The sequence below is a fragment of the Mustela erminea genome, chromosome 10, assembly GCF_009829155.1.
Source record: "Mustela erminea isolate mMusErm1 chromosome 10, mMusErm1.Pri, whole genome shotgun sequence".
NCBI classification, from domain to species: domain Eukaryota; kingdom Metazoa; phylum Chordata; class Mammalia; order Carnivora; family Mustelidae; genus Mustela; species Mustela erminea.
The window spans coordinates 79930309-79955183 of NC_045623.1; the positions used below are offsets into that span (position 1 = coordinate 79930309).

Consider the following 24875-nt stretch of genomic DNA (forward strand, 5'->3'; position numbering starts at 1 on the left):
GCTTTTCACTAATAGGTACACACTGGTTGTTTCCACACCATACCATGATCAAAAATCGGGTGAGCAAGTCATTAATCATATCTTTCCCCATCCATCAAGTTCTGCTGGCCTGCTCAAGTTCTAGGCATGAAAATCATGTATGGAAGGGCCTAAAAGAGGGCGGACAAGGGATGGTGTTTGGACAAAGGCTCATTTCCTTCCAGTTTAATCCTCTGTGCTTAAAAAAAAGCTAGACCACAGTTTGGTGTCAGCTGCTAGTGAGCTCAGTTTAAGAAAAGAAGGAAAATAAGCCTGAAGTTTTTGGTGGTTGTTTGTTTTTTTTTTTTTAAGATTTTATTTATTTATTTGACAGAGAGAGATGGCAGAAGGAACACAAGGTGGGGGGGGCGGTGGCGGGCAGTGGGAGGGAGAAGCAGGCCTCCCACTGAGCAGGGAGCCCAGTGGGGGGGGGGGGGTCATCCCAGGACCCTAGGATCAAGACCTGAGCTGAAGGCAGATGCTTAACGACTGAGCCACTCAGGCGCCCCAAGCTTGAGGTTTATTATTTTTCAAATAAGAGACTTAGTGGAAAATGCAGGGTGAAGGAGTTGGAGATTGATGGCATAAGCACATTTTTCGTAAACAGCAGAGAATATAGAAATGCTAACTCTGGGGACCTTGACTGTATCCGTGCTGAGTCATCTGCATTTCCTATATTATTTTATTCCAGTAGGGCTAAGAAGGCCCAGACACAAATACACATACACACACCTCCACTCTCACCCCCAGACATCTGCCTCATTTTCATTACAGTAAATAGCAAAGCCTCCATCCCCTCCTGGGGCTGCTACGTGTGTCACTTTGTAAGCAGGTTCCTCAAGAATTGTGACTGAGGCTTGCCAAAAGTGAAGAAAGACAGGGGCAAGAAGGGAGAGAGAGTCTGTTCTGGGAATCAGACTTTGTTGAAGGCTTAGGGGGCTTAGAGGGGAGAGGGCAAGAGGTTGAGATTCCTTTTAAGAAACATGGTATTCAAGGAAGAAAGTTCTGGTTTGGGTTGTGGCTGGAGGGCTTCTCAGACTCAAGTAGCTTTCTTGACAAGATTTGCATTTAAATGCTCCCATGAGATTTTGAAGTAATGAATTCTTCTAATGAATGGAAAAGGGGAAGTCCACATGTTTGGCTGATGTTTCTGTTTTATACAGAGAAAATTTTATAAGGATAGAGGAACAAAGCAGCTGCTGGAGGGTGGGGGGATGGGAAGAAGAAAGACTATGAAGGGGAGGTTTCTGGGTTTTTCCAAGCAACAGTCTAAATTTATAGCCAGACCACACAATCAGGACAGCTCTGAGGCTTTCTTCTTTAGGTCTATGATTTTCCTTTGCTCCTGGTGGCGACACTGCTATTGCATTTCTAAGGAGGCTGCAATGGGGAAGCCGAAGGAGGCAGGATGTACTCAGAAGGACATCTAGTGGGAGGAAAGGGTAAATAAAGTAAATAAAGCCTTATTTTTCCACCACATCCTCCCCCACTCAAGCCTCACCAAGGGCCCCTCTCTGTAAGGTCCAGCCTCTTTCAACTTCTTTCAGCTTCTCAAACATGTGCTCTCTTACCTCAGGGTCTTCCCACCTGCTCTTTTCTCAGGCTGTAATCCTTCAATGCTCTCCTCTTTTGGCCTGGCTCATCCTACTCACACCTTTGCTGAAACTCCTGCAGAGAAGCCTGCCTTGATCCCTGGGGTTAGTAGGTCTTCCCACCCCCTCTACTCCCCTTTGGTAATATCCATCACACTTGAAGCTATCAGTTCCATGTCTTTAATCCTTACTAAACCATTAGCTCCCTGAGGACCAGGGCTGTTGTCCGCCTTGTTCAACACTAGACCTGCATCTAGCAAATGATCTGGCACGTGCAGGGCACCTGGCAAATATTTGTTTAAAATTTTGACTCAGTGGATGCATGAGTGGACCAGATGATCCTAAAATACTCAGCTGCCTGTGGCTTCTGACTAGCTGAAGGCTAGAGTATTTAAGAAGAGAATATGCTTGTCTCCCACAGTGTCCCTTACCTGTGCCTGGCATTCAAAGTCCTCCAAATTTTGACATCTACTTTCCTGTATACGCTGGCCTCCCGCGATGCCCTCATGTGTGGGGTCTTCCCCTATAAGCAAACTCTGAGCCTTTGCCTGGAATGTCCTCCACTCCCCAACTTCACCTAATAAAATCCTACCCATCTTGGAAGCTCACCCAAAATGACATGAAGTTATTTTTAATCAACCCAGGTAGAAGAGACTCCTCTCAAAATCCCGGCCACATTTTCTTCCTCTCACTCCCGGGACTCCAGCCACATGTATTGTGGGTGTCTGCATCACTGCCTCCTTAATGTCCTCATTCAGAAGTTCTTTGAGACTCATCTATTTCATCTTCCTTCATCATAGGACCTAACAAAACGCTTTGCATCTACTAGATGTTCAAGAAATATTTGCTGAAGGCATAGATGTCTCAAGTGAAGACATGGGGGTGGGAGATGTGGGCAAGATCTGTGATTCAAGACATGAGAATCCAATTCAGTGTCCACTCAGTGGCCAAGGGCTTCAGGTGCAGAGGAGAAAGAAGAAAATGAAAATGTTTCTCTTTCTGCTAGCACTCCTCCTCCAACTTCTAGAAGGTTTACTCCCAGCACTTCTTCAGCTTGGCTCCTACTGCATTATTTTACATGTGTTAATGGATGCTTTATAAATAAATTCTTTGCTAGTAGTGCGTGTGTGCGTCCGTGCATCTGCGCACGCGCTCTGTTCCTCCTTGCGGGGGTAAGCTGTCTTCTGTGCCTTTTACATTCCCCGGTAGTAGCTGGAACCAGACACTGAAAGGGCTGACCCAAGCCCTATCCTTCAGCTAGATCTTGGAAGAAGATCATCCGGTTCTGGTCTCAGGACACCTGCCTCCAGGCCCAGCGCCCCCAGTCTTCCATCACCAGCTAAAACTCCCTTTCCGCCCAGCCCCTGGAAACACTTCACTAAGCTTTGCCTCCAGTTTCCCAGACCGCTCTGGGGTAGGAAGCGTCTGCCCACCATCATGCTGCCCTCTTCTGTTCAGAAAGTGCAACGTCGCTAATTTAAGAGGTCTGGATGGTGCCAGCCACCCAGGAAGACAAGATCCCTGCCACAGGCAGCCCGTCACCATAGCAACCCTCAAAATGGTTACTCAGCCATCTGGGTTACCATAGCAACTGGCCAAGTCTCTCCACCTCAGCCTCCCTAGGCCTTCTCCCCTGACTTGTCAGAGCCAATGCCAAAGAATCTCCAATCCTTACATGGGGGAAATGAGCAGAAGCTGGACCTCTGATAGGCAGCTGTCCCGAAGGGGCGTGGAATGCTTCACCCGCCCGGGGCTTCCTAAGGCACAGTGGAGATAATGGGAGTTAAGGCACTCCGTGAACCTTGAAGTGCCGCGCAGATGTTAGCTATTATTAAACTACCCTTCCTTGTAATGGGGGAGGCAGTGGGTTGCCCTAGGCAGAGCTAGAGCCATTCCCGGCATGGCCTCTTACTGGCCTGGAGACCTTGAGCAAGTTATGGGACTCTCTGGGTTTCTATTCTATCTACCAAGGCACATCTGCTTCCTAAAGTTGTTTTAAGGATGAGGTCAAAGGAAGCCTGTAAGCTACTAAGCACAAACCTGGCATTCAGAACATATCAGTAGGACCTAGGAATGTTAGTGGCCCCTCTGCGGTCTCCCAGGCTTTCTGTGACTCTAACCATTTTTTTTTCTCTCTTGAAGGAAACAGGCGAATGTGAGCCCCACTCATTCTGCCCCAATCTCCTTTCCTGCTCATCCTGTGTAGGGGCTCTTTGGTTCCTCCCAAACAGGGCTATAGGCACTCTGCACACTTTGGGGGAATTGGGAGGTTCCCCAAATTAGGCGCTGTGGCGAATCCCTCCACTTGAAATAGCATTGCCTGTGGCACCTAGATGGCTTAGTCAGTTAAGCATCTGCCTGCGGCTCAGGTCCTGATCCCAGAGTCCCAGGATCAAGCCCCTCATCAGGCTCCCTGCTCAGCGGAGAGCCTGCGTTTCCCTCTGCCTCTCACCCCGCTCATGCTCAAGTGACCTCTCTCTCTTTCTCTCTCTCAAAAATATAAATAAAATCCTAAGGGAAAAAAATAATAACATTTCCTTATCCAATACTACCTCAGGACAGAAACCCCTAAAGGGTTAGTGAGAGAGGCAGCCTGGAAGCTGAGTACGGATCCCAGAGAAGCCCTGGAGAGGAAACAGCTCACCAACATCAGGGCAGGCCTGGGGTGCAGGCCCCTCTCACAAAACCAGAATCCCTTCCCTCTGTGATTTTAAAGACTTCAGTCCTAATGCATCTCAAGTTCAGTATCTTAAGACTGAATCTTTGAAACCCATCTTCAGGAGACTTTCTTAATTACACTGGCAGGGTCCTGATTCATTTGAAGTAGTTTAGGCAAAACAAACAGATATCACTTCAGAAATCAAATTTCCAGACACAGAGCCAGGAATGCTTGAGCCCAGCTCTGCGTATTCTGGGAGTAGGGCATGAACCGTAAGCTGGAAGGGCCAGAAGATCAGATAAGCAACATTGGAAGGGACATGTGGGGCCCTGGGATTCAGAAGTCAGAATCCCACATGATGCCCCTGGGAAATGGGTTGAGTGGGACGGTTCCCATTAAGATATGACTACTGAACAGATAAACCAATATTCTGACTACAGGGGGAAAAGCAATATGATAGATTTTATTTATTTATTTGACAGAGAGATAAATCACAAGTAGGCGGGGCCGGGGGGGGGCGGGGAGGCTCCCTGCTGAGCAGAGCACCTGATGCGGGGCTTGATCCCAGGACCCTGAGATCATCATGACCTGAGCCCAAGGCAGAGGCTTAACCCACTGAGCCACCCAGGTGCCCCAATATGATAGTTAAAATGTGAGGTGGTGAGTGTGTGATTACTGGAACTTCCAACTCTGTAATTGGGGAGGCAGAAATGAGGTGCATGGCTGAAATAAGATTGGCCATGAATTGATCATTCTTGAATCTGGGTGATGGGGGTTCACTATACTATTCCCACAACTTTAGTGTATGTTTGAAATGTTCTGAAGAAGGTGGGGAATTTAGAGTTAGGCCCGGAATTTGGAGTTAGGCCAACCTGAGCCACGGCAACCAGGGGGCGCCATACACACTCAGAGATGCTGAACCCCAGCTCCACTAGTCCCTTACCGTCTGACTTCAGACAAGTTCCTTCTCCTCCTTACTGTAAAACCGGGAGAGTAGCAACTAGTTCCCAGGGTTCTGGGAGGACTGAATGATATAGGCACACATCTAGGACTCAATATACAGTGGCTTTTACAACTATTATTTCCTAGGGGATCCCAGCTGACATAAGCTCCTAGGAGCTCCTGGACTGAGTCCAGAGTTCAAATCCCCAAACCACCCACTGAATTCCTTAATTCCTAACTCCTCCTGGCTGTTCGCTCTTCATTTCCCTTCCTTCCTTTCTGCTGAGGCCGAAGAGAGGAGAACAGGAATAGAAACAAACAACAGGGATATGCCCTTTCTCCTCAGGTTGTCCTGGCAGTCTTATTTCTTTCCAAGGCCCAGATCAAATGCTATCATAGTGCTAAGCTAGCAGTGGGGGCAGAAGTAGGGAAAAAGGCCTTCCCATTTGGAACTTCCAGATAACTCCGGCTTGCCACGTGCACCACTCAGGATGCGTGCTGGCTGCCTGCACGGGAGGGAGCTGGGTTCTGAAGCCCAGCTGGAGCCTAGCACAAAGCAGCTCTAGAAATATGTGGCAAACAAGCAAGTGCATGATCAATGAATAAGAAAAGGAATGAATCGATGCATTCATGAATTAGTGAACAAGTGTATGAGCAAATGAATGACATTCATGGAATGGTTAATGTGTATCTAGTGCTGGTTACCTAACAGGCATTGAGCCAAGCACCTCACTCTCACTATCTCATTTAACCCACCCCATGAGACTCTGCAGTGGCACTCTTGCTCCCCCCATTTTAACTGTGGGAAAGTGAGGCTCAGTGAGGTTAGTCATTTCCTTGGGCTCACCCAACTGGCAAGTGATGGAACTGGACCTGGGACTCCAGCTGACTCCCAAAGCCATGCCCTTGAGTGAATGAATAGAAGAGAGAGCACAGGAGGGAGGAAACGAGTAAGGAGGGAATGCAGAGGGAAAGGCATGCCCAGAGACACACCCACTGAGGCTCCAGGCAGAACCTCCACCTAGACACAAGGCAAAACCCTGGTATCTCTTGAGTAGGGGTGAGACACAGCTGAGGACAGAAACTTCCACCCATCATTGGTTTTCAGGTTGCAGGGGATGCCAGACCATCTCTGCAGCAGCCTCCTAAGTCCAGGCAGAGACTGCAGCCAGGTGCACCAGTTCTGCTCCTGCAGGAGCGCCAAGGCAGAGCCAGGAAGCTGGCCCACTTCTACCTGACAGGTGGCAACTGGCCGACTCAGGGCCAAATCACGGCAGGTCCTAGCCGCAGCAACTGGCTGGGCGCAGGATCGCACTTTGGTGGTGGTGGGTTATTAATACTCCCCCCATCCAGATATGTTCACAGACCTCTTCCTGGGGGGAAGGCTGCAGCAACAAAAGAAAACGCAGCCCTAGATTCCGCTGTATGGTCAGCTCCTCTGGTGTCATGTCATCTCTAACCCCGTGGGATTGAGAAATGACAGGCTTCCGTAGCCCCCGAATGAACCAGTCCTTCCTCCGCATTCCTAACCTCAGCCCTTAGCTGCTCCAGAACAGAGAGGCATGAGTCAGACTGCCATTCCAAACCTGTCTCCGTGTCACCTGGGAAGTCACTGGAAAAGCATGATGGGAAACCAACAGCACAAAGCCGACACCTTGCAATGTGGCAATCACCTTCCTTTGCCAGCTGGGGTCCCACAAAGACCCTGAGCCTCAAAGGAAAGACAGTCAGGCTGTCTTTTCTGCTGCCTGCACAAAATTCTGCCCACGTGGTCCCTTTCCATCCCTGCAGCTACTGTGACCCAGATTCACTTTCAAAGGGCTGGGGCTGAGCTGGTGGTGTGTAGCTACAATTCTTTCTGCCCCACTTTCATGGGACTTTCCTGCTACCGAAACCAAGCTCCAGGATAGGATCAGGGGACTCCCGAGGATACTGCCAGGAAGAAGCAAAGAAGCTAGGAAGTAAGAGGATCCTCCCTGGGTGCAAAGGTCAAAGAACCTGGGGCAAGCAAGACTGGAGGCTCTGGAGTAAGGGTTCCTAGTGGAATTGTTTTTAGGGCTCCCTTTCCTGCCCCTGCTTTCCTTTCTTCTCAACATGGTTTGGCCAGGAAAAAAAAAAAAAAAAAAAAAAAAGCCTTTCCACCTGCCCTCTGACAAAGCCCTAGTGTGAACAAAAGAAAGGGATGGAATTAAGAGGCCCGGAGCCCCTCCCTGGCTCACCTGGGAAACTGCTGCCTTTCTGGAGACTCCATTGACTCTTCTAGTGGCCCAGAGAGCTCACAAGGAATGACACGCTAAGTGCAGTAACGGGCATGTTAACCCGTGTTGTCTAACACGTCCCGACTCTCACTCAATGATCATTCAAAGCAGATGCCATCATCTCCCTTTTACAGACAAGGAAACTGAGGCTCTAGGAAGTGAAGTCATTCACCCAAGTTTTCTGCCTCTAGGTCCACTTGTCTCCAATGGGCCTGGCATCTAACTGGGGCTAAATCCATATTTTTATTGAACAAATGAATGAACAAACAAGCAAAGAGACTCCTTCTCAGAGCTTCCATCCTGGAGGAGAGATGCATAGGTGCAGAGAAGCAGGCCCCTTCTTCTGACCAGGCATAAGCTCTCAAACACTGGCTCCCCAAAGGGAAGCCCTTGAGAGACTCCAGCAGCGGAGGTGAGGTGAGCTCTCAAAGCAGGGCCAACCAGCATTGGAGCTGCATCTCATGGCCCTCACCAGGCTTCTAGATTCTAGTAAGCCCACACTTTCAGGGTGAGATTCTGGGGCAACACCAGGCAGGGTAAGATGGGACTCCTGACTACAGCAACCTCTAGATCTGGTGGCGGAAACAATGAACTGTAACATAAATCAACTGAAACAAGGGCTGGGCAGAGATACAATTGCTGTCTGTCTGGAGGGATCAGGGAAGGCTTCCTGGGGGAGGCCACACGGGAGAAGATGTTGGGAATGATGATTTCACCAGCACCTGCTGAGGGGTGGGTTGCTTTCTACTGGTTAACTAGGAGGCCAGTCCTTAGCCCTGAGTCCCTATGCTCCCCTGTTTCACAGTGCACACAGGAATGTAATTATTTTTTCCCTGCTGTCCTCTCAACCAGACTGAGCTTTGTGAAGAAGGGATCACATCTTCAGCCATCTTTGAATATCAATGCCGAGAACAGGGAGGGTCCTGAAGATGTAAGGTTAAGTGGATGAATACCGGATTGATAGGTGGATGGGGAATTCTCCCTGCACCCCAGTCCCGGCCCAAAGGGGATCTCTTCTTCCGGACACTTTACTGCCTTCTGCAGGAAATTTGTCATAATAAATATACAAAGCCACAACGACAGAAAGGAGGAATGGCGCCCCCTTAGAACTGTACAGCATGCAACTGTGTTGACACTCTGTCCTACACCTGGCTTTTCTCTGGGGGGTAGGGAGCACCCCACAAGCCCCAAGATATACAACCTTCTTTCCTCTCCTGTGGGGTTGTGGTCCTTGGAAGACTACCTTCCCCAATCCCTCCCATTCCTTGTTGCCTCCCGCCAATGAGTAAGGCTATCACTAAAGCTGGCTGGGCGGTAACAGAGAGCCAGAGGTCTTCAAAGAGGCAAAGTTTCAGAGATCTTTGTCTCTGCCTTTTTACGGGCCAAGACCTTGAGACCTCCACCAGAAGTGAGCAGGAGGGCGCTCAGGTGAGTCTGGAGACCGGCTCAGCTTTTTAGATTGTCATCTGCACAAGATTCAGCCTGGCCCGGTTGCCACACGTTGCCTGAGGAAATGGAAATAACAGTGTACCCAGAGTCAGAGGCCCTGTCTCTGCCAGCACGGTGTGACTACGGGCAAGTTGTTTAAATCCTCTGGGCCTCAGATCCTGACACATGTCCTACCTAACTTGCAGTTATTGTGAAATCTCTATGCAAACCAAAACACAGATGGACAGAAAATGGCTTTCTTGGTAATGGACTATTGTTCCATTGTAATGGGAAGAAGCTTAAGGAGTTGAGAACAGGGCTGGCCAAGAAGAGAGAGAAAATCTGGCGGGAAAGGATGAGGATGGGAAGAATCGGGTTACAGCACGCATGCAGGCCCCAGAACCTGTGTGGGCTTTGTAGAATGAGATCAGCAGGTTTCTCGTCCTGACACGCCTCTCTGGTCCGACATGTGTGACCAGCAGGGCCCCCCCTCCCCCGCCCCCAATCAGGCCTCTCAAGCGCAGGATGCTGAATGGGGCCAGGGAAGGAGGGAGGTCTCTGCATTTGGGAAGACTGATTCAGACACCCCCACTTGGCTTCACACCCAGACCCATGGGGAGGAGAAAACTGTATGGGCCACAGCTGGCTCCCAGGGCCAGAATGACTTCATTTCCTCCCAGAATGAAAGTTGTGACTTCAGAGAGACTCGGAGCACCTAGGGTCTCCCAGACATGCCCTTCCTGCACCTCACAGGAAGCAGTCCCCAAAGAAGCCAGGCTGCCTTTTAAATAACCCTGGTCGAACCCCCACCAATGCTCCGAAATCACAGCAAGATTGCAGCCAGGCCCTGCAGCAGCCGGCCCGCCTCTTCTCTGCTGCTAACGAAACACGCCCAACTGCAGCACACGAGTTATTTTTAACCATGACAGTCTCCACATTTTCAGCCTCCCTGGCCCAGCCCCCTCCCCAGGACTGTCATTTGGCAGCATCAAGAGGTGCAGAAGATCAGCATGGATGCCGGAAACACAACACAGTGCCCGCTGCCCCTCTGCTTAGTTGACCCAACAGCATCTTTAGAGACGTTGCCTGGGGCCCAAGCCCTCTCAAGCCCGCTCCACTCCTGTGCTAGACTTGCAATATTGAATGACAGGCAAATCATCCCGTGGGGCCCCTCAGAGCAGCCTGGAAGAGGAACTCACCCCAAAGGGACCTAGAAGTATGTCTACGTGGTGGAGGATGGGGCTAGAGAGCATACGGAGGGAGGAGGCCACCTTCAGGAAAACGAGAGCTTTGTGGGTCCTGAGACCCCCTGGTCGGGGCCCCTCAAGGTTGGAGACTCTACAGACTGGGAAACTCTACAGACTGGCTGATGCCACAGGTCCAGACGTCTCGAGGAGTACCCTTCTCCAAGGACTTCCTGCTGCCCACAAAAGCAGTGTAAACTCTCCAGCTTGCCTGCAGGGTCTCCTTGGAAGTTCACCTTCTGCTAAAACCCTCCCTTCAGGACTTGAGCCCACAGAACCCTCTCCCTACCTAGCATCCCTTTACAGCTCACTGCCTGCTCCTGGATCACTCACAATTGGTCACACATTCTCCTCAAACGCTCCTTGCACTCCTCCCATCATTTGGGGTTCGCTGATCCCCAGTATGCACAAGGCCCTGTGCAAGTAGCTGGGGGCAAACACAGAAGCAAGACATGGTCTGGCGTTGCTAACAGTCCTGAGGGAGTGACAGGTTCCCTGGGGGATAACTGCCGAGCTGGTCAAGGGAGCACAGGGGAGGGAAAAGTACAAATATGAGAGCGAAGGAGGGAGCTCTGGATACCGCTGGGGGTACTGGGGACAGAGGAGGTCGCACTTTCCCAGTGCCTTACAGAGAAGAAAGCTACATCATGGGAGGTCTGAGCCCGCAAGGCGCACAGCTCTAGGCGTCAAGGTACAGCTCAGTGTGACAAGGTGCTTAGAGGTGGAGATAGCAGGAAGGTGAAGCTCAGGAGGGCCCTGATTTCAGGGGCCTCTGTTCCCCAGGCAAGGAAGAGCCAAAGAAGGCTCAGAAGCAGCTGAGTGACAAACAGGATCAGGTTCACATTGTAGAATGAAATACTCTAGTGAGTCACATGGAAGAGGGTCAAGACCACGAGAACTGAGAGGTGCAGGTTGGAAGACCCAGGTGGGAGGGGACAAAGCAGCAGAGGCGGCCGGGGCATTTGTTGAGAGACACCAAAGAGGGAGCAGGACAGGCCTTGGTGAAGGAATGAAAGCGGGTGATGTCACTGAACTAGCTGCTGCTCGGCTTACTCTAGCTTGGCCTCTGTACTCTGGGCCCACTGGCAGCGGGTGACGCTAAGCATAGCTTGGATGCCCTCGAGGAAGCAGCAGAGGGAGCACTCCACAACACTCCCCACCTTTCCTAACCCAGAAACAGTGCTGAGAGCTTTCCATACATTATCTCATCTTATCCTCAAGGCAGCTCGGCACAGGAAGCAGTCTCAAGACAGGAAAGTGAGTCTCAGAGAGGACAGGAGACTTGCCTAGAGCCACACAGCTGGCTTGCACTGGCCAGCACTTCTCCTCCCTGACTGCGGAGCCCGCACTCCTGACCGTGGCCCCGAGGCCCGGCCAGCTCAGTTCACCTGCCAGCAGAGAAGCGGGCATATCCCACAGCAGCAGGCAGCCCCAGCCCTCGGGCCGCAGGGAGGCTAAGTGTGTACCACATTTTCAGAAAGCAGTGTGAGTGAAACTGCCCTCTCCAAGGACTTACTCCAAGGAAATAACTCAACAGAAGTCAAGTGCTATTATTCATAAAGATGTTCTTTGCAGCACTGTCTATTGCGGCAAAAAAAAAAAAAAAATTAGAAAATGAGTAGGATTTTTAAAATCATGAAATGTTACACAGCCTTTATAAATGGTAACTCTAAAGCCTAAAGTGTAATATGGAAAATCATTTGGATGTAAGAGTAAGTGAAAAAAGTCAGATCCAGAATGGTGCGTAGGCCACAAAGGCAACTGCATGGGGACAAAGATGAAGAAGGTGCAAAACTGCATCCAGGCCTCTGGCCAGCTCATGGGGGTGAGGAATGGCAGAGTCTACCATCTTGGGTTGTTCTTTAACGTTATTCCATCATCTTTCCAACAGTAACAATGCCAAATTGGACTCCAGCTGGCTTGTCAGAGCGCCCCAGGAGGCCCCCTGCATGACCCACCCCCAGCTGGTGCACACAGGCCCAGTGTCACCTTGCCTCCCGCCACCCTGCTCGCTAGGGCCTCTCTTACCAGCGACTCTGACCACGGCCCGCTCCGCAGGGTCCAGCACCGAGTCCTGGCTCTTCCGTTTCTTCTGCTCATGCAGTGGAAGGTTCCAGGGTAAGGTGTCCCCGGGGGGACATGGGGAGAGGCTCCCTGACCTCTCGCTCCTATACGATCTCTCACTCCGGCAGGACCGCTCACTCCGGCAGGACCGCTCACTGAGCGTTTCTTCGTCTGAGGAAGACATCGCCCAGGCAGGGGCTGCCGTGGGAGGGCCTGGGAGCCCAGGGACAGGTGGTCTGTGGAGAGAGGAGAGCACATGAGTAGGTGAAGGGTCGGTCGTATAAGGCACACTGGGACTTGAGAAGCAGGTGCTAGTCGTAGTTCTGCCATTGACTTGACCTCTGAATCTCAGTTTCTTCATCTGGAGAATAGGATGATGATAATGCAGGGCAGTATGAATTCACAGGGGTTGACAGAAATCCCAAGATATAATATGTAAAGATGTTCATAAATATGAAAATACTCAGGGCGCCTGGGTGGCTCAGTTAGTTGAATGTCCGACTGTTGGTTTCGCCTCAGGTCATAATCTCAGGGTCGTGGGGTCCAGGCCCTCATCAGGCTCTGTGCTCAGTGGGGAGCCTGCTGGAGATTCTCTCCCTCTCCCTCTGTGCCTCCCCCTACTCTCTCTCTCTCAAAAGAAATAAATAAAATCTTAAAAACAAATAAATAAATAAATCTGAAAATACTCTGTAAAAGTTAAGCTCCTATTCCTAGTAAGCGCCATTATTGTTAGTTGGTCATTTGGACCTTTCAAGTCCCACAGATCATAAGACGTGGATTCAGGTTCTGCCCTAAGGAAGCTATTTGACCACTGAGCCTCAGCATCCTCATCTATAAAGTGAGGATGAGGATAGCAGCTACACCTCCCAGGGCTGTTTGCAAGGCACAAATGAGATCCTGCAGGTAAAGCGTGGAACAGGGCACATTAGTAAGCACTTAATGGACAGCATCTACTGTTCTATCCTGTTCGACCTACCTCCCAGGAATGTTGTAAGGATAAAATGGGGCAGCAGATGGGAAGTATTTTCAAAAAGCTAAAGCACGATCTCACTGGCAGGCCTGAAACAAAGCTTGAGCTAGAATAGACAGAAATTCTACATCTGTCCCATTCCATCTTTGGCCAAGTCTATTGAGAAAAGTACTGAACTTGAAGTAAGACCGACCTGCGTGTCAACTCTGGTCTGGCCACTTTACAACTGGTGTGGTCTGGGGCAAGTCACTTCACCTCTCTGGGACTCAGTTTCCTCATCAGCAAAATGGGGACACTAGTTCACCTTAGAGGATGTTTTAAGAACATAGTAAAATGCAAATATAAAACTGGCTGGAACCACACAGGGCGCACAATGGGTGTTAGATAAAATGTTCATTTGCTTATTCCAAGGACTGCTGTGGGAATAAGTGGCACAGAATGGGGGTGGGGGAGGTGATACAGAAAGTTTTTCTGATCATTTTAGCTAGTGGAGAGACCTGAATGGAAACACAACCACTCTGGGGCCAGCTGGGCTCCACCAGCCAGACTGGGCAGCCATCCCTCAGCCAAGCCAAGCTCCTTTCCCAGAACCATCTGCTACACATGGCCCACCACCCCAGCGGCCTCATCAGAGCGCGGATGGTGCATGCCTTCAGCTTCCAGCCTCCCTGGAGGCCCCAAATCCAGCTCAACTAAGCAGCTCTCACTTTGGCTCTAGGGCCCAGGTGGGCGGGACACGGTCAGCTTTCCCTTATGGGGAATACCTGCACCTAGGTCTCTGGGTACAGCTCCTCCCGGATTCTGGGAACCTCAACCTGAAGGGAGCAAGGGGCAGGGGCGGGCTCCTGGGTCATTGGCAGATCCCCACCAGAAGCACAGAATGTGAAAAGATAACAAAAGAAACATCAAACGTTTGCAAGAGGCCTCCAAGAAGCCACGGGCGGATAGAACAGCCCTTCCAGGGCCCCTCCTGTGCGGGAAGCATTCGGGCCCTTTTCCCATGGAACATCAAGAAGGAATCTAGCCACAGAAAGGAAAGGACCCAGGATCTGGCACAGCTCTGCCTTTTATCCTAGCATTCCCCCCTCCCCGCAATTACTTCTGGTGCCCGCCTCCCACAGCCACGTCCGATGCCCAAGCGACTGCCCCCGCCTCGGGGGAAATTCAGGCCAGGCTTCCCTCCCCAGCGTCAGCCGCGGCCAGGAAAACGCCCCTCCTCTCAGACCACCTGCTTCAAGCCAGAACCGCCCATTCCTCCCCAAGACGCCCATTTACTACAAAGGCCGGCACATCCCCAGCCTCCTCCCAGGGAGACCATCTCTCCCCGGCTCTACCCGGGTCAGTCAGCCTCCCCTCGCAAACACCTGTTTGACCTCGGGGCTCTCGCCCCACCCCTCGCTCACCTGAGTCACTCCATCAGCCCCCGAGTCGCCGGAGCGCGCGCCCACGCCCCCAGCCCACTCCCAAGGCCGTAGGCCCGGTGCGCGACGGGCACCTCACCTGGCTCTCGCCCGCTGAGGCCCTCCCGCCCCCGGCCCCCCACACTTGCCCCGCGGTGGGGGAGGGGCGCGCCCGCGAACCCGGGGCCCCGCGGGTGGGTCCGCGTGCCTGCCGCGCGCGGCTGACAAAGAGCGGGGCCGCGCCATGCGGACGCGCGACCGGGAGCCGAGCGGGCGCCCAGGCCCGCGGCGAAAACCTGGGGCCGGGAAGCGCCTTCCCCGGCCGGGCCCTGGCCGCTCCCGCAAATGTCTCGCCCGTCCCGAGAGGGCTGGGCGTCCCATCTTCCCGGAGAACACGCCTCCCTCTGGCCCGGGCAGCGCCCGCCGCGGGGAGACCCCCGCCCCGCGTGCTCGGCGCTCCCCCGCCCGGGCCGCTGAGGCTGCAGGTGCGAGGCCCGGGCGGCCGCAATGCCCGCGCCTGTCAAGCCGCCTCCCCGCTGCCGCCGGCCACCCGGACTCGGGCGCGGCCGCCCCGCGCCATCCAGCACCGCGCCCCGCCGCCGCCGCGCACCCGGTGGACAGGCAGGGAGCCTGCAGCCAGCCCCGCGCCCAGCGCCTTACCCTGGGAGCCGGAGCAGGGGAGACCGGCCAGTGGCAGCAGCAAAGGCGGCGGCGGCGGCGGGGCGCCCCGGGCTGCAGCGCAGAGGAGCCGAGGGGAGCGGCTCCCACAATGGCCGAGCTCGCGGCGCCGAGCCCCCCGCCCCCCGCGCCCTAGCGGCAGCGGCTGAAGCGGAGCCGACGCAGCCGCCCAACCCGCTCCCCCACCCCCGGCGCCGACGCCGCCCCCCGCCCCTCGATGCGCGCTCCCCCCGCCCCGCACCCCACCCGCGGCCGCTGCCTCGCTCCCCGCGCGCCCCTGCCGGGCCGCAGCCCGGCGCCCCCCCCCCCGCGCACTGCCCCCCTGCGCCCTCCCTCTGGGTCCCTCCCCCCCCCAACTCCTCCCGTGCGGGCGCCGGGTTCCCAGGCCAATTCACACCCCCACATTCCCCGCCCTGTGCTCCCGCGCCCTCTCCGCCCTGGCCCCGCGGCCGCTCGCTGACCCGGGCCTGGCTCATCCGCCCGTCCCTTTGAAGCTCCTCACCGCCGGTCCCCGAGTCGCTGTCCCAAGCTGCCGGGCCGTCTCTCAGCCCGGACCTGGTTCTTAAACGGCCCATTCCCCGGCCTGCCCCTCCTTTGCCCGCTTTCCCCAGACCCACATTCTTTCCCTGTTCCTGGGGCTTCTGCTTCCGCTCGGGAGAGCGCCCGAGCCGGTCCACATACCCGCTGGGCTTCTGGTAGGAGGGATCAGAAGGAGGCCCCATCTTCCCCACAGGGTAAAGGGCAGAGGGGAACCAGGCCCCATGAGGCAACTCACTCTTGTGCTGCGTCTCCTGAGAAAAAATTTATTGAGCGGTTTCTGCATGCTCCGCCTAGTAATACAGAAAATAAGAGCCAGAAATGCCTTCAGTGCTTTCATAGTACAGATAAGGGAGTATCTTCAGAGAAGGGAGGGTATTTGCCTCAAGTCACTCCTCGAGTGACCTGCATAGCAACAGCTGCTATTTGGGTGTGCCTCCTGGGGGACCAAGCAAGGACCATGCGAGGTGCTTTACCTGGGTCTTGCCGTATCTGATCCTCACAATCCTGTTCATTCATTCTTTCAACAAATCTATGTACTGAACATCTACCCTGTGCCAGGCCCTGGGCTCTGTGCTAAGAATATAAGAATGAGCAAGATGCATCTGGTCCTGCCCACTGGCTCCACTGGACTCAGCAGTAAAGGCAGGATATAAACCTCAGTGGATCCCTTAAGGCCATATTATGATCACCAATTTCTGGGTGTAGAAACTGACTAGATAATTTACTCAGTCATCTAGGAAGAAAGTAGCCAATTCAGGACTAGGATCCATGTCCTCAGACTCCATATCCTGGGTCCTTTTTCTCTGTAAAGGTTAGGAAAAAGTGGGTGGGATCAACTTAGAGGCCTTTGAATTTCAAGCTAAGAAATCTGGTCTAAATTATGTGGTTATGAGCAGCCAAGGAAGGAAGGAAAGCAGAAGAGTGAACGTAATCCAAAGACAGGCACAAGATGAGTGTGGATGGCTATGCAAGAAGACTATTGCAATAGTCCCAGCGAAAGGTAATGAGGCTCTGATCCCAAGAAGGGACAGTGGAGACGGGAAGGGGGGATTTCCACCCACTGACACCTTCTAGGTTTCTGTCTGCATGTACCTCCCATATTAAATAAAGGAAAGGAACCACCATTATTAAATTTCTACTAAGTGCGAGGCAATGCTCCAGGCATTTATGTCCATTATCTTGTTAAATCCTCCTCATAACCCTGTGCAGTAGGTATCTTTAGGATTCTCATTTTAGAATAAAGAGAAAGCGACTTTGAGAGGTTAAATGACTTGCTGATCCCCACAAAGCAAGCTAGTGTTGGGGCTTGGGTTAAAGCCCAGGTTAAAGTGCAAATTTCATGCTGTAACCATTGTTCTTCACTGTCTGAAGCCAAGGCAAAGAACCCAAGACCTTTGATCCAGCCAAGGGTTCTTCACTGTGGACCACAGGTATCTTTTGGACTTCCAGAGAAAGGTCAGGGGTCCACAAATGTAACTGGGCTGGTACCATAGGGACATCTCTCCCCAGAAGCCTGCAGAGGCCTCAGCCCAGAATTCAACAGACCGGTTCGAAAGTTCCTGTGGGGATGTGCTTAGAAAACGTGAGGCAGAAGCAGAAATGCAAAAACCCTTCTCTGGTGAGAGGGTCACATAGGCGCCAAGGGGAAGACATAACAAGGGTGCCAGTGGCTGGGTATGAGACTGAGTATCTGCAGGGGCTGGGATCTGTGGTCCCAAGCTCTGGAGACAGGACCAGCTGAGGAGATCTCCTGGGGCAGGGCTGTCTCATTCCCTAAGAAGCCTGCAACCCCAGCCTCTCTGACTGGAGAGCATAGAATGGTTTGCCTCTTCTCAACCTCATTGTCCTTCCCAAATCTGACCACCAGTCCTGTCCTGAATTATTCATGCTGTGGGCTGAGAGAAGGTGGAGCTTCCAGAGGCTTCGGGACTCAGGACCTAGGACGTTCAGCTTTGTCTCCCCAGGACTTTAGCTCCAGCACTGCTGCCCTGGAACTGAGCTGCTGGTAAGATCTGCCAAGCTTTCTGCAGCTGGCTGCTGGCCAGTAACCTTGGGCTACTGGGCTTTGATTCATTTCAGCCAATCTTTTATTGAGGAATACCATGTGCCGGGGACAGTTCTGTGTCCTGTCAGGAACACGGAAGTGAATCTGTTCAGGTCTTTGTCCTTGAGGATTTGTGGCCTAGTGGAGGGGGCAGACACTTAAAAATTATTCCCTTCTACCATGTTCCCTGCGTCTGGTAAGTGTTCCCCTTCACTGTCCCCCATTTCACCAACTGAAGTCCTCTGCTAATTCCCTCCAGAAGTCTGTGGCCTTGGAACTAGGGAACCTCACAACCCAAGCACCTGAGCAAGGTTCTTGCCTTGGAGGGGCCCCCAAACAACCTCTTACCCAGAACTATTTGGAGTCCTGAACTTGGCCCCAGACTGTAGCTCGGGCCCCTAGGTTTCCAGCCACATCAGGAAAATGACACTCACTCTCGAATCCATCCATTCAGCAAACACTAATTAAGCATGGAATCAGTGCCAAGCACCCAGCTTTGTGCTGTGCGGCTGGTTCAAAACCAAATCACACAGGCATGGCCCCTGTTCTCATGCTGCTCACAGTCTCAGTGGGGAGAAAGACAAGCAAAAGGGCAATTATACTTGAACGACAGTGCAGAGATGACGGGGGGGAGTAGTATAGGACACCCTGGGAGGGAGCACAGCACGGAGGCCAGATAATTTTACCAGGACTTTCATCTTTGTCTTTCTTGGTCTTTGCATAAAGGAAGACTCTTCCAGTAGCCTATGTAGTCTTCCATACTGGCTTTTCCTTCCACTTTATCCTGTATTCCAACCTATTCCTCTGGACCCTTTGGAATCAGACAGGTGTCCAATGGAAGGTGGAGGTAAACATGAACCTGAGTGGAGACTGGAGTGTGAAGTAATACTATCCAGAGCAAAGAGCACAGGATCCCCAAACTCAGAGGGACTTTGAAGATTTCTAAGCTCTGCCTAGAACATTTCCTGCCCACCTTTCACTGAGCGATTCCTCACATCCAGACACAGGTGATGTCCAGATATGTATCCCATCTGTGTCTCATCCCAGCTCCAGATTCAGATCCAACTGCCTCCTTGACATCCCCGTCCCCACCCAGATTATCTGATAAGCATCTTAAACTCACAACGTCCCCCACAGCGCTCTTGGTGTCTGCCCCTACCACCCACAAACCTGTTCCTCCCCATCTCTGCCATCTCACAAAAAGTGGCCCCACTACCTACCCATATACTCAAGTCAAAGATCTAGGATTTACTCTTGATTTTTCTTTCTCTCATTCTCTTCCACATCAGTGAGGGCTGACAAACTACCTCCATAATGTATCCTGAACTCAACAACTTCTTCTGCCTTTTTATGACTGCCTTAATCCATCATTTACCTGGACAACTGCACTGGCCTTCTGAATGGTCTTCCTGTTTCCCCTTTTGCTCCCATCCACTTCAATCCATAAAGCAGCCAAGAGCAGACCTTTTAAAACCTAAATCATGTCATGTCACCCCACACACAGTTCCAAGTTACACTTAGAATAAAATATAAACTCCCTATAATGGTCCATAATGAGCTGGCCCTTGCTTAGACCGAATCTCAAGACTCCCATGCTTGCTGGATTCCAACACATCAGACCTTCTTTCTGTTCCTCTCACAAGCTAATCTCATTCCCATTTTAGGGCTTTGCAAAGTGTCTGAGCTACCTGGAATTCCCTTCTCTAAAGTGTTGCATAATTGGGGCACTAGCTGGGCAGAGCATGGGACTCTTACTCTTGGTGTCATGAGTTCAAGCCCCATGTTGGGCATGGAGCCCATTTAAAATTAAAAGAAAAAAATTAAGGGGCACCTGGGTGGCTCAGTCGGTTAAGCATCTGCCTTTGGCTCTGGTCATGACCCCAGGGTCCTGGGATCAAGCCCCGCATCAGGCTCCTTGCTCAGCGGGGAGCCTGCTTCTCCTGCTCCCTCTGCCTGTTGTTCCCCTTCTGTATGCTCTCTTTCTCTGTCGAATAAATAAAATCTTTTTTTAAAAAACTAAAATATTGTATAATTGGTGTAGTTTTCATTTTCCAGGACTCAGCTTAAAAATCACCCCCTAGGGGCGCCTGGGTAGCACAGTGGGTTAAGCCTCTGCCTTGGCTCAGGTCGTGGTCCCAGGGTCCTGGGATTGAGCCTGGCATCGGGCTCTCTGCTCAGCGGGGAGCCTGCTTCCCCCTCCCTCTCTGCCTTCTTGTGATCTCTGTCAAATAAATAAATAAAATCTTTAAAAAAAAAAATCACCCCCATAAAAGGCCTTTTTTGACCACTCATCTACATAACCGCATTTGTTAAACATCGTTATTTTCCTTGTAACAGTTCTCACTCTGTCATTATCTTGCTGATTTGTTTGCTTGCTTCTTTTCTGTCTCCACCCCACCCCGCCCAAAGCTCCAGGAGAGTGAGGAAGCTGTCTGCGATATTTACTGCTGTATCCCCGCAGTGGCTGGCACACCGGAGGCTCCCAGAGACACTTGTTGAATGAATGAGCTTGAATGAGTGAATCGGTGAAGGGAGAACAGCAGAGGAAGAGACTTACCAGCAGAGAGATCAGTATGTACAACGGCCTAAAGTTGAGAGAGAATATCTAATCCTTGAGAAATTGAAAGGAGTTCAGAATAACTGGCTTGAAGAGCTCTGGGGGTGTGGGTTGTCCAAAATAAGGCTTGAGAAGTAGTTAGGGGAAATTATGGAGAATGTTGGGTTTTAGATTCTCTTCCAAGTTCCATGTGAAGGGTTTGTTGGGGTTTTCTTCCTTTTTTTTTTTCTTTTCAGCTTTGTTAAGATACAACTGACAAATAAATTATAAGGCATTTAAAGTATACGCAATGATGATTTGGTATACAAATACACATGGAAGCATTCCCTCCATCTAGTGAACTAACACATCACACACACACACACACACACACACAATTTTGGGGTGTATGTGAGAACATTTAAGTTCTATTTTTAGCAAATTTCAATTGTATAATACAATTTATCAACTATAGCCACCATCTTTTACATTAGATTTTCAGACTTTATTCATCTTATAGCTTGAAGTGTGTACACTTTTAACCAACTTATTTCCCTATTTCCCAGCCCCTGGCAACCACTTTTCTACTCTCTGTTTTTATAACTTTGACTTTTTTTTTTTTTTTTAACTCCACATATAAGTGATACCACGTGTTCTTGGTCTTTCTCTGTCTGGTTTCTTCCATTTAGCATAATGCCCTCAAGGTCATCCATGTTGTCCAAATGGCAGGACTTCCTGATTTCTCATGGCTGAGTCATATTCTGTTGCACACATATACCACCACATCTTCTTTATCCATTTGTCTATTGATGCACACTTAGGTTGTTTCCATATCTTGGCTGTTGTGAATAATGTACAGTGAACACAAGAGTGCAGAGATCTCTTTGAGATTCTGTTTTCATTTCTTTTTTTTTTTTCAGATTTTAATTTATTTGTCAGAGAGAGAGAGAGCACAAGGAGGGGGAGAGGCAGACAGAGGGAGAAGTAGACTCCCTGCTGAGCAAGGAGCCCGATGTGGGACTCGATTCTAGGACCCTGGGATCATGACCTGAGCTGAAGGCAGCTGCTTAACAAACTGAGCCACCCAGGCATCCCTCTGTTTTCATTTCTATTGGGTAAATACCCAGAAGTGGGATTGTTAGATAGTATGGTAGCTCTACTTTTAATTTTTGGAGAAACCTCTGTACTTTTTGCCACAGTGCATGCACCAATTTACATAATCACCAACAGTGCATGAGGGTTTCCTTTTCTCCAAATCCTCACCAACACCTGTTATCTCTTGTCTTTTTGATGATGGCCATTCAGACATTTCAAACAGGGCAGGGACTTAATCCAATAGGCGTTCTAGAAAAAAAAAAAAAATCATTCCGGGTGCTGGGACCAAAATAGACTTCAGGGAGGCTAAATTGAGTGTGAGAAAGCTACTGATGGGTGCCAGTGAAAAGACATTTCAACTTGTCCTGACAAGACTGGGCAAGAATGATAATAGTGAAGATGGGGAGAATTGTAAGGAATCAAAGGCCTTTAAAAGGGGCGCCTGGTGGCTCAGTGAGTGGAGTGTATGACTCTTGATCCCTGGGTTGTGAGTTTGAATCCCACATTGGGCACAGAGATTACTTAAAAGTAAATCTTTAAAAAATAAAAAATAAATAATAAAAGGACATCAACAGGGGTGTGTGCCTGGCTCATTCAATAAAGCATACAACTCTTGATCTTGGGGTCATGACTTTGAGCCCCACATTGAGGGCAGAGTTTAAGAGTTTAGTTTAAAAAAGGGACATCAGCTGGACTTAAGGATGAACTAGATGTGGAGGGTGAGGGAGAAGAGGAGCCAAACATAACTTGCTGATTTCTGTACCAGACAGGTTAAGTGTCATTTTCTAAGTTTATATAGAAGGAGGTACAGGTTTGGGAAGAAAGATACTGTGTTCATTTTTAGACATGCTACCTTCAAAGTACCCTGGCGCTACTCAGTGGAGATATCCAGACCTGGAGCTCAGAAGAAAGGTCAAGGCCAGAACTAGATTTGGCAAGTGAAGGAGGGTGGGTGTCTGCATGAGGACAAGGACAGAAAGTTAAGCATCCATGTTGAGCTCACCGAGGGCAAGTGAAGAGTGAGGAGGGAGGAGGACAGAGCCCTGAGTGCGTCAACATCGGACCCCAGGAGGTAGGAGGAAAAGTAGGAGAGTGTCATGGGACAACGGGAAGGAGGTTTTCAGTCAGAAGAGAGTGGCTGAAAAGTTGAGCAATAAATAAATTTATATGCAATAAATATTTACTGAATGAATGAATGAGTAAATGAATGAACTCTAGCCACTGAGAGGTCTGGTCAAAACCCAACCAGAGGGGCACCTGGGTGGCTCAGTGGGTTAAAGCCTCTGCCTTCAGCTCAGGTCATGGTCCCAGGGTCCTGGGATCGAGCCCTACATGGGGCTCTCTGCTCAGCGAGGAGCCTGCTTCTCCCTCTCTCTCTGTCTCTCTGCCTACCTGTGATCTCTCTCTATGGCAAATAAATAAATAAAATCTTAAAAAAAAAAAAAAAAGTTGAGCGTGGAAAGGAATGAAAATGGCAGTGCCTAAGGCAGTAGGTGATAGGCTTTTCCTCTGGCCCCGGAGACTGGTTTTGGCATGGACCTGGACCACTTTAAACCAGACACACACAGAAGATCGGTATAGAAGATTCTTTACTTTCAAGAGAGTCGCCAGGGGAGACTTCTGTCTCTTCTCATTGTTGTCATCATGGTCATTTCGGTTACTTGGCTCAGGACACTTTTGGCTTTAGCAATATTGAAATTAATTAATTAATTAAGCGAGTACTTATTGGGAACCTATTGTGTGCCAGCTACTGTTAGAGGAGCTGGGGACACAGTGAAAAACAAGACAGAGGAAGTATCTGTGTCCACAGAACTTGAAGTCTAATAGGGGAGACAGACATTAAATGTATAAATACATTTTGGTGTGATACAGTTTTTAATAAAACTGACAGGAAGAAGAATAAAGTAGAAAGGAAAATATGGCTGTGGGACTGCTATTTTAGATAGGGTGGGCTGGTCAGGGAAAGCCTTGCTGAGGAGGTGATCTTGGAGCCGAGACCCGAAGAGAAGAAGACAGACCGACCTGTGAACTTCTAGAGGGTGCTGTCTGATGGAAACAGGGTGTAAGCTAAATTATGTTAAATTTTCTAGAAGCCACAAGAAGGAAAATAAAAAAAACAAACATCACTGGTTGCCAGGATTTATGGGGGAGGGAGGGAGGGATGGATAGGCAGAGCATGGAGTGTTTTTAGGGCTGTACTCTGAATGGTGGATAAATGTCATTACGCATTTGTCAAAACTCACAGAATGTACAACATTAAAAGTGAACCTTAATATAAACTGTGGACTTCCGATGGTGATGTGTCGGGTTCATGGAAGTTTATTGATGGTAACCACTGTGTCTGGTACCACCACGGGTATGTACCATTGTGATGCAGGGCGATGGTAGCAGGCGTGGCTGTGTGTCTATGGGGCAGGAGGTATATGGAAACTCTCTGGACTTGCCATTCAGTTTGGCTGTGAACCTAAATCCAGTTGAAAAATCAAAGTCTATTTAAAAAAAGTAAAGAGCAACAGGTGAAATTAATTTGGGTGATACATCTCAAATATCGGCAATCCTCTGCATCCCACATATCCAAAATACTGTCATTTTGAAGTGTAATTGACATTAAAAATTAATTAGCTATATTTTTAAGATTTTTTCATTTATTTATTTGACAGAGAGGTATCACAAGCAGGCGGAGAGGCAGGCAGAGAGAGGAGGAAGCAGGCTCCCCGCCGATCAGGGAGCCCAATGCGGGGCTCGATCCCAGGACCCTGGGATCATGACTCCAGTGGAAGGCAGAGGCCCCAACCCACTGAGCCACCCAGGTGCCCCTAAAATTAGATATTTAAACATCTTTTTTTGTGAACTAGGTCCTCAAAAATCCCGTGTGCCTTTGACACTCACAGCACATCTCAATTTGGAGCAGGCACATGTGGCTGGAAGTTTCCAAATCGGGCGATGTAGAGGAGGAATGTTTCAGGCAAAGGAAACAGTAAATGCAAGAGCGCTGAGGCGAGAATAAGTTTTGTGTGTTTAGGGAGCGCCAGCAGGCGTGGGAGGAACAGGGTGAGTGGGTGGAATTCTGGATGAGGCTGGTTACAGCGAAGGGCAGGAGCTAGACCCCGGAGGGGGCCCTGGTCACAGCGGTCTGGAATTATTGTGTGTGTGATCAGGAAAGCACTGAAGCCCTCTGAGCAGGGAACATGTGAGGTCCCTTTGTGACATGCAATGCAGCACACATGTTCCTTACCATTATGCTGTTTCTAATTATAGGGGAGGCAGCACGGGGGCCTTGGATCCCTCTTCTGCTGCACAGGGAAACCAGCCCTCTCTCCACTTTCACCCTTGCAGACTCCAGGCCCAGAGATGAAGAGCGCCTACACCGGGAGGCTCAGCACGACTTTCTGTGTTACTGGTGATTG

At 50.6% G+C, this 24875-nt stretch overlaps 1 protein-coding gene across 1 annotated transcript in view; it reads right to left on the reverse strand.

Annotated features, from left to right (window-relative positions):
* The window catches only part of MACF1 (microtubule actin crosslinking factor 1), a 339095-nt gene extending 326691 nt beyond the window's left edge, over positions 1 to 12404 (reverse strand). Inside the window, 1 exon segment of the mRNA XM_032302100.1 lies at positions 12170 to 12404. Within this exon segment, the coding sequence (XP_032157991.1) occupies positions 12170 to 12389 (220 nt within the window). The 5' untranslated portion in view covers positions 12390 to 12404.
* Positions 12405 to 24875: the final 12471 nt, after the last annotated feature.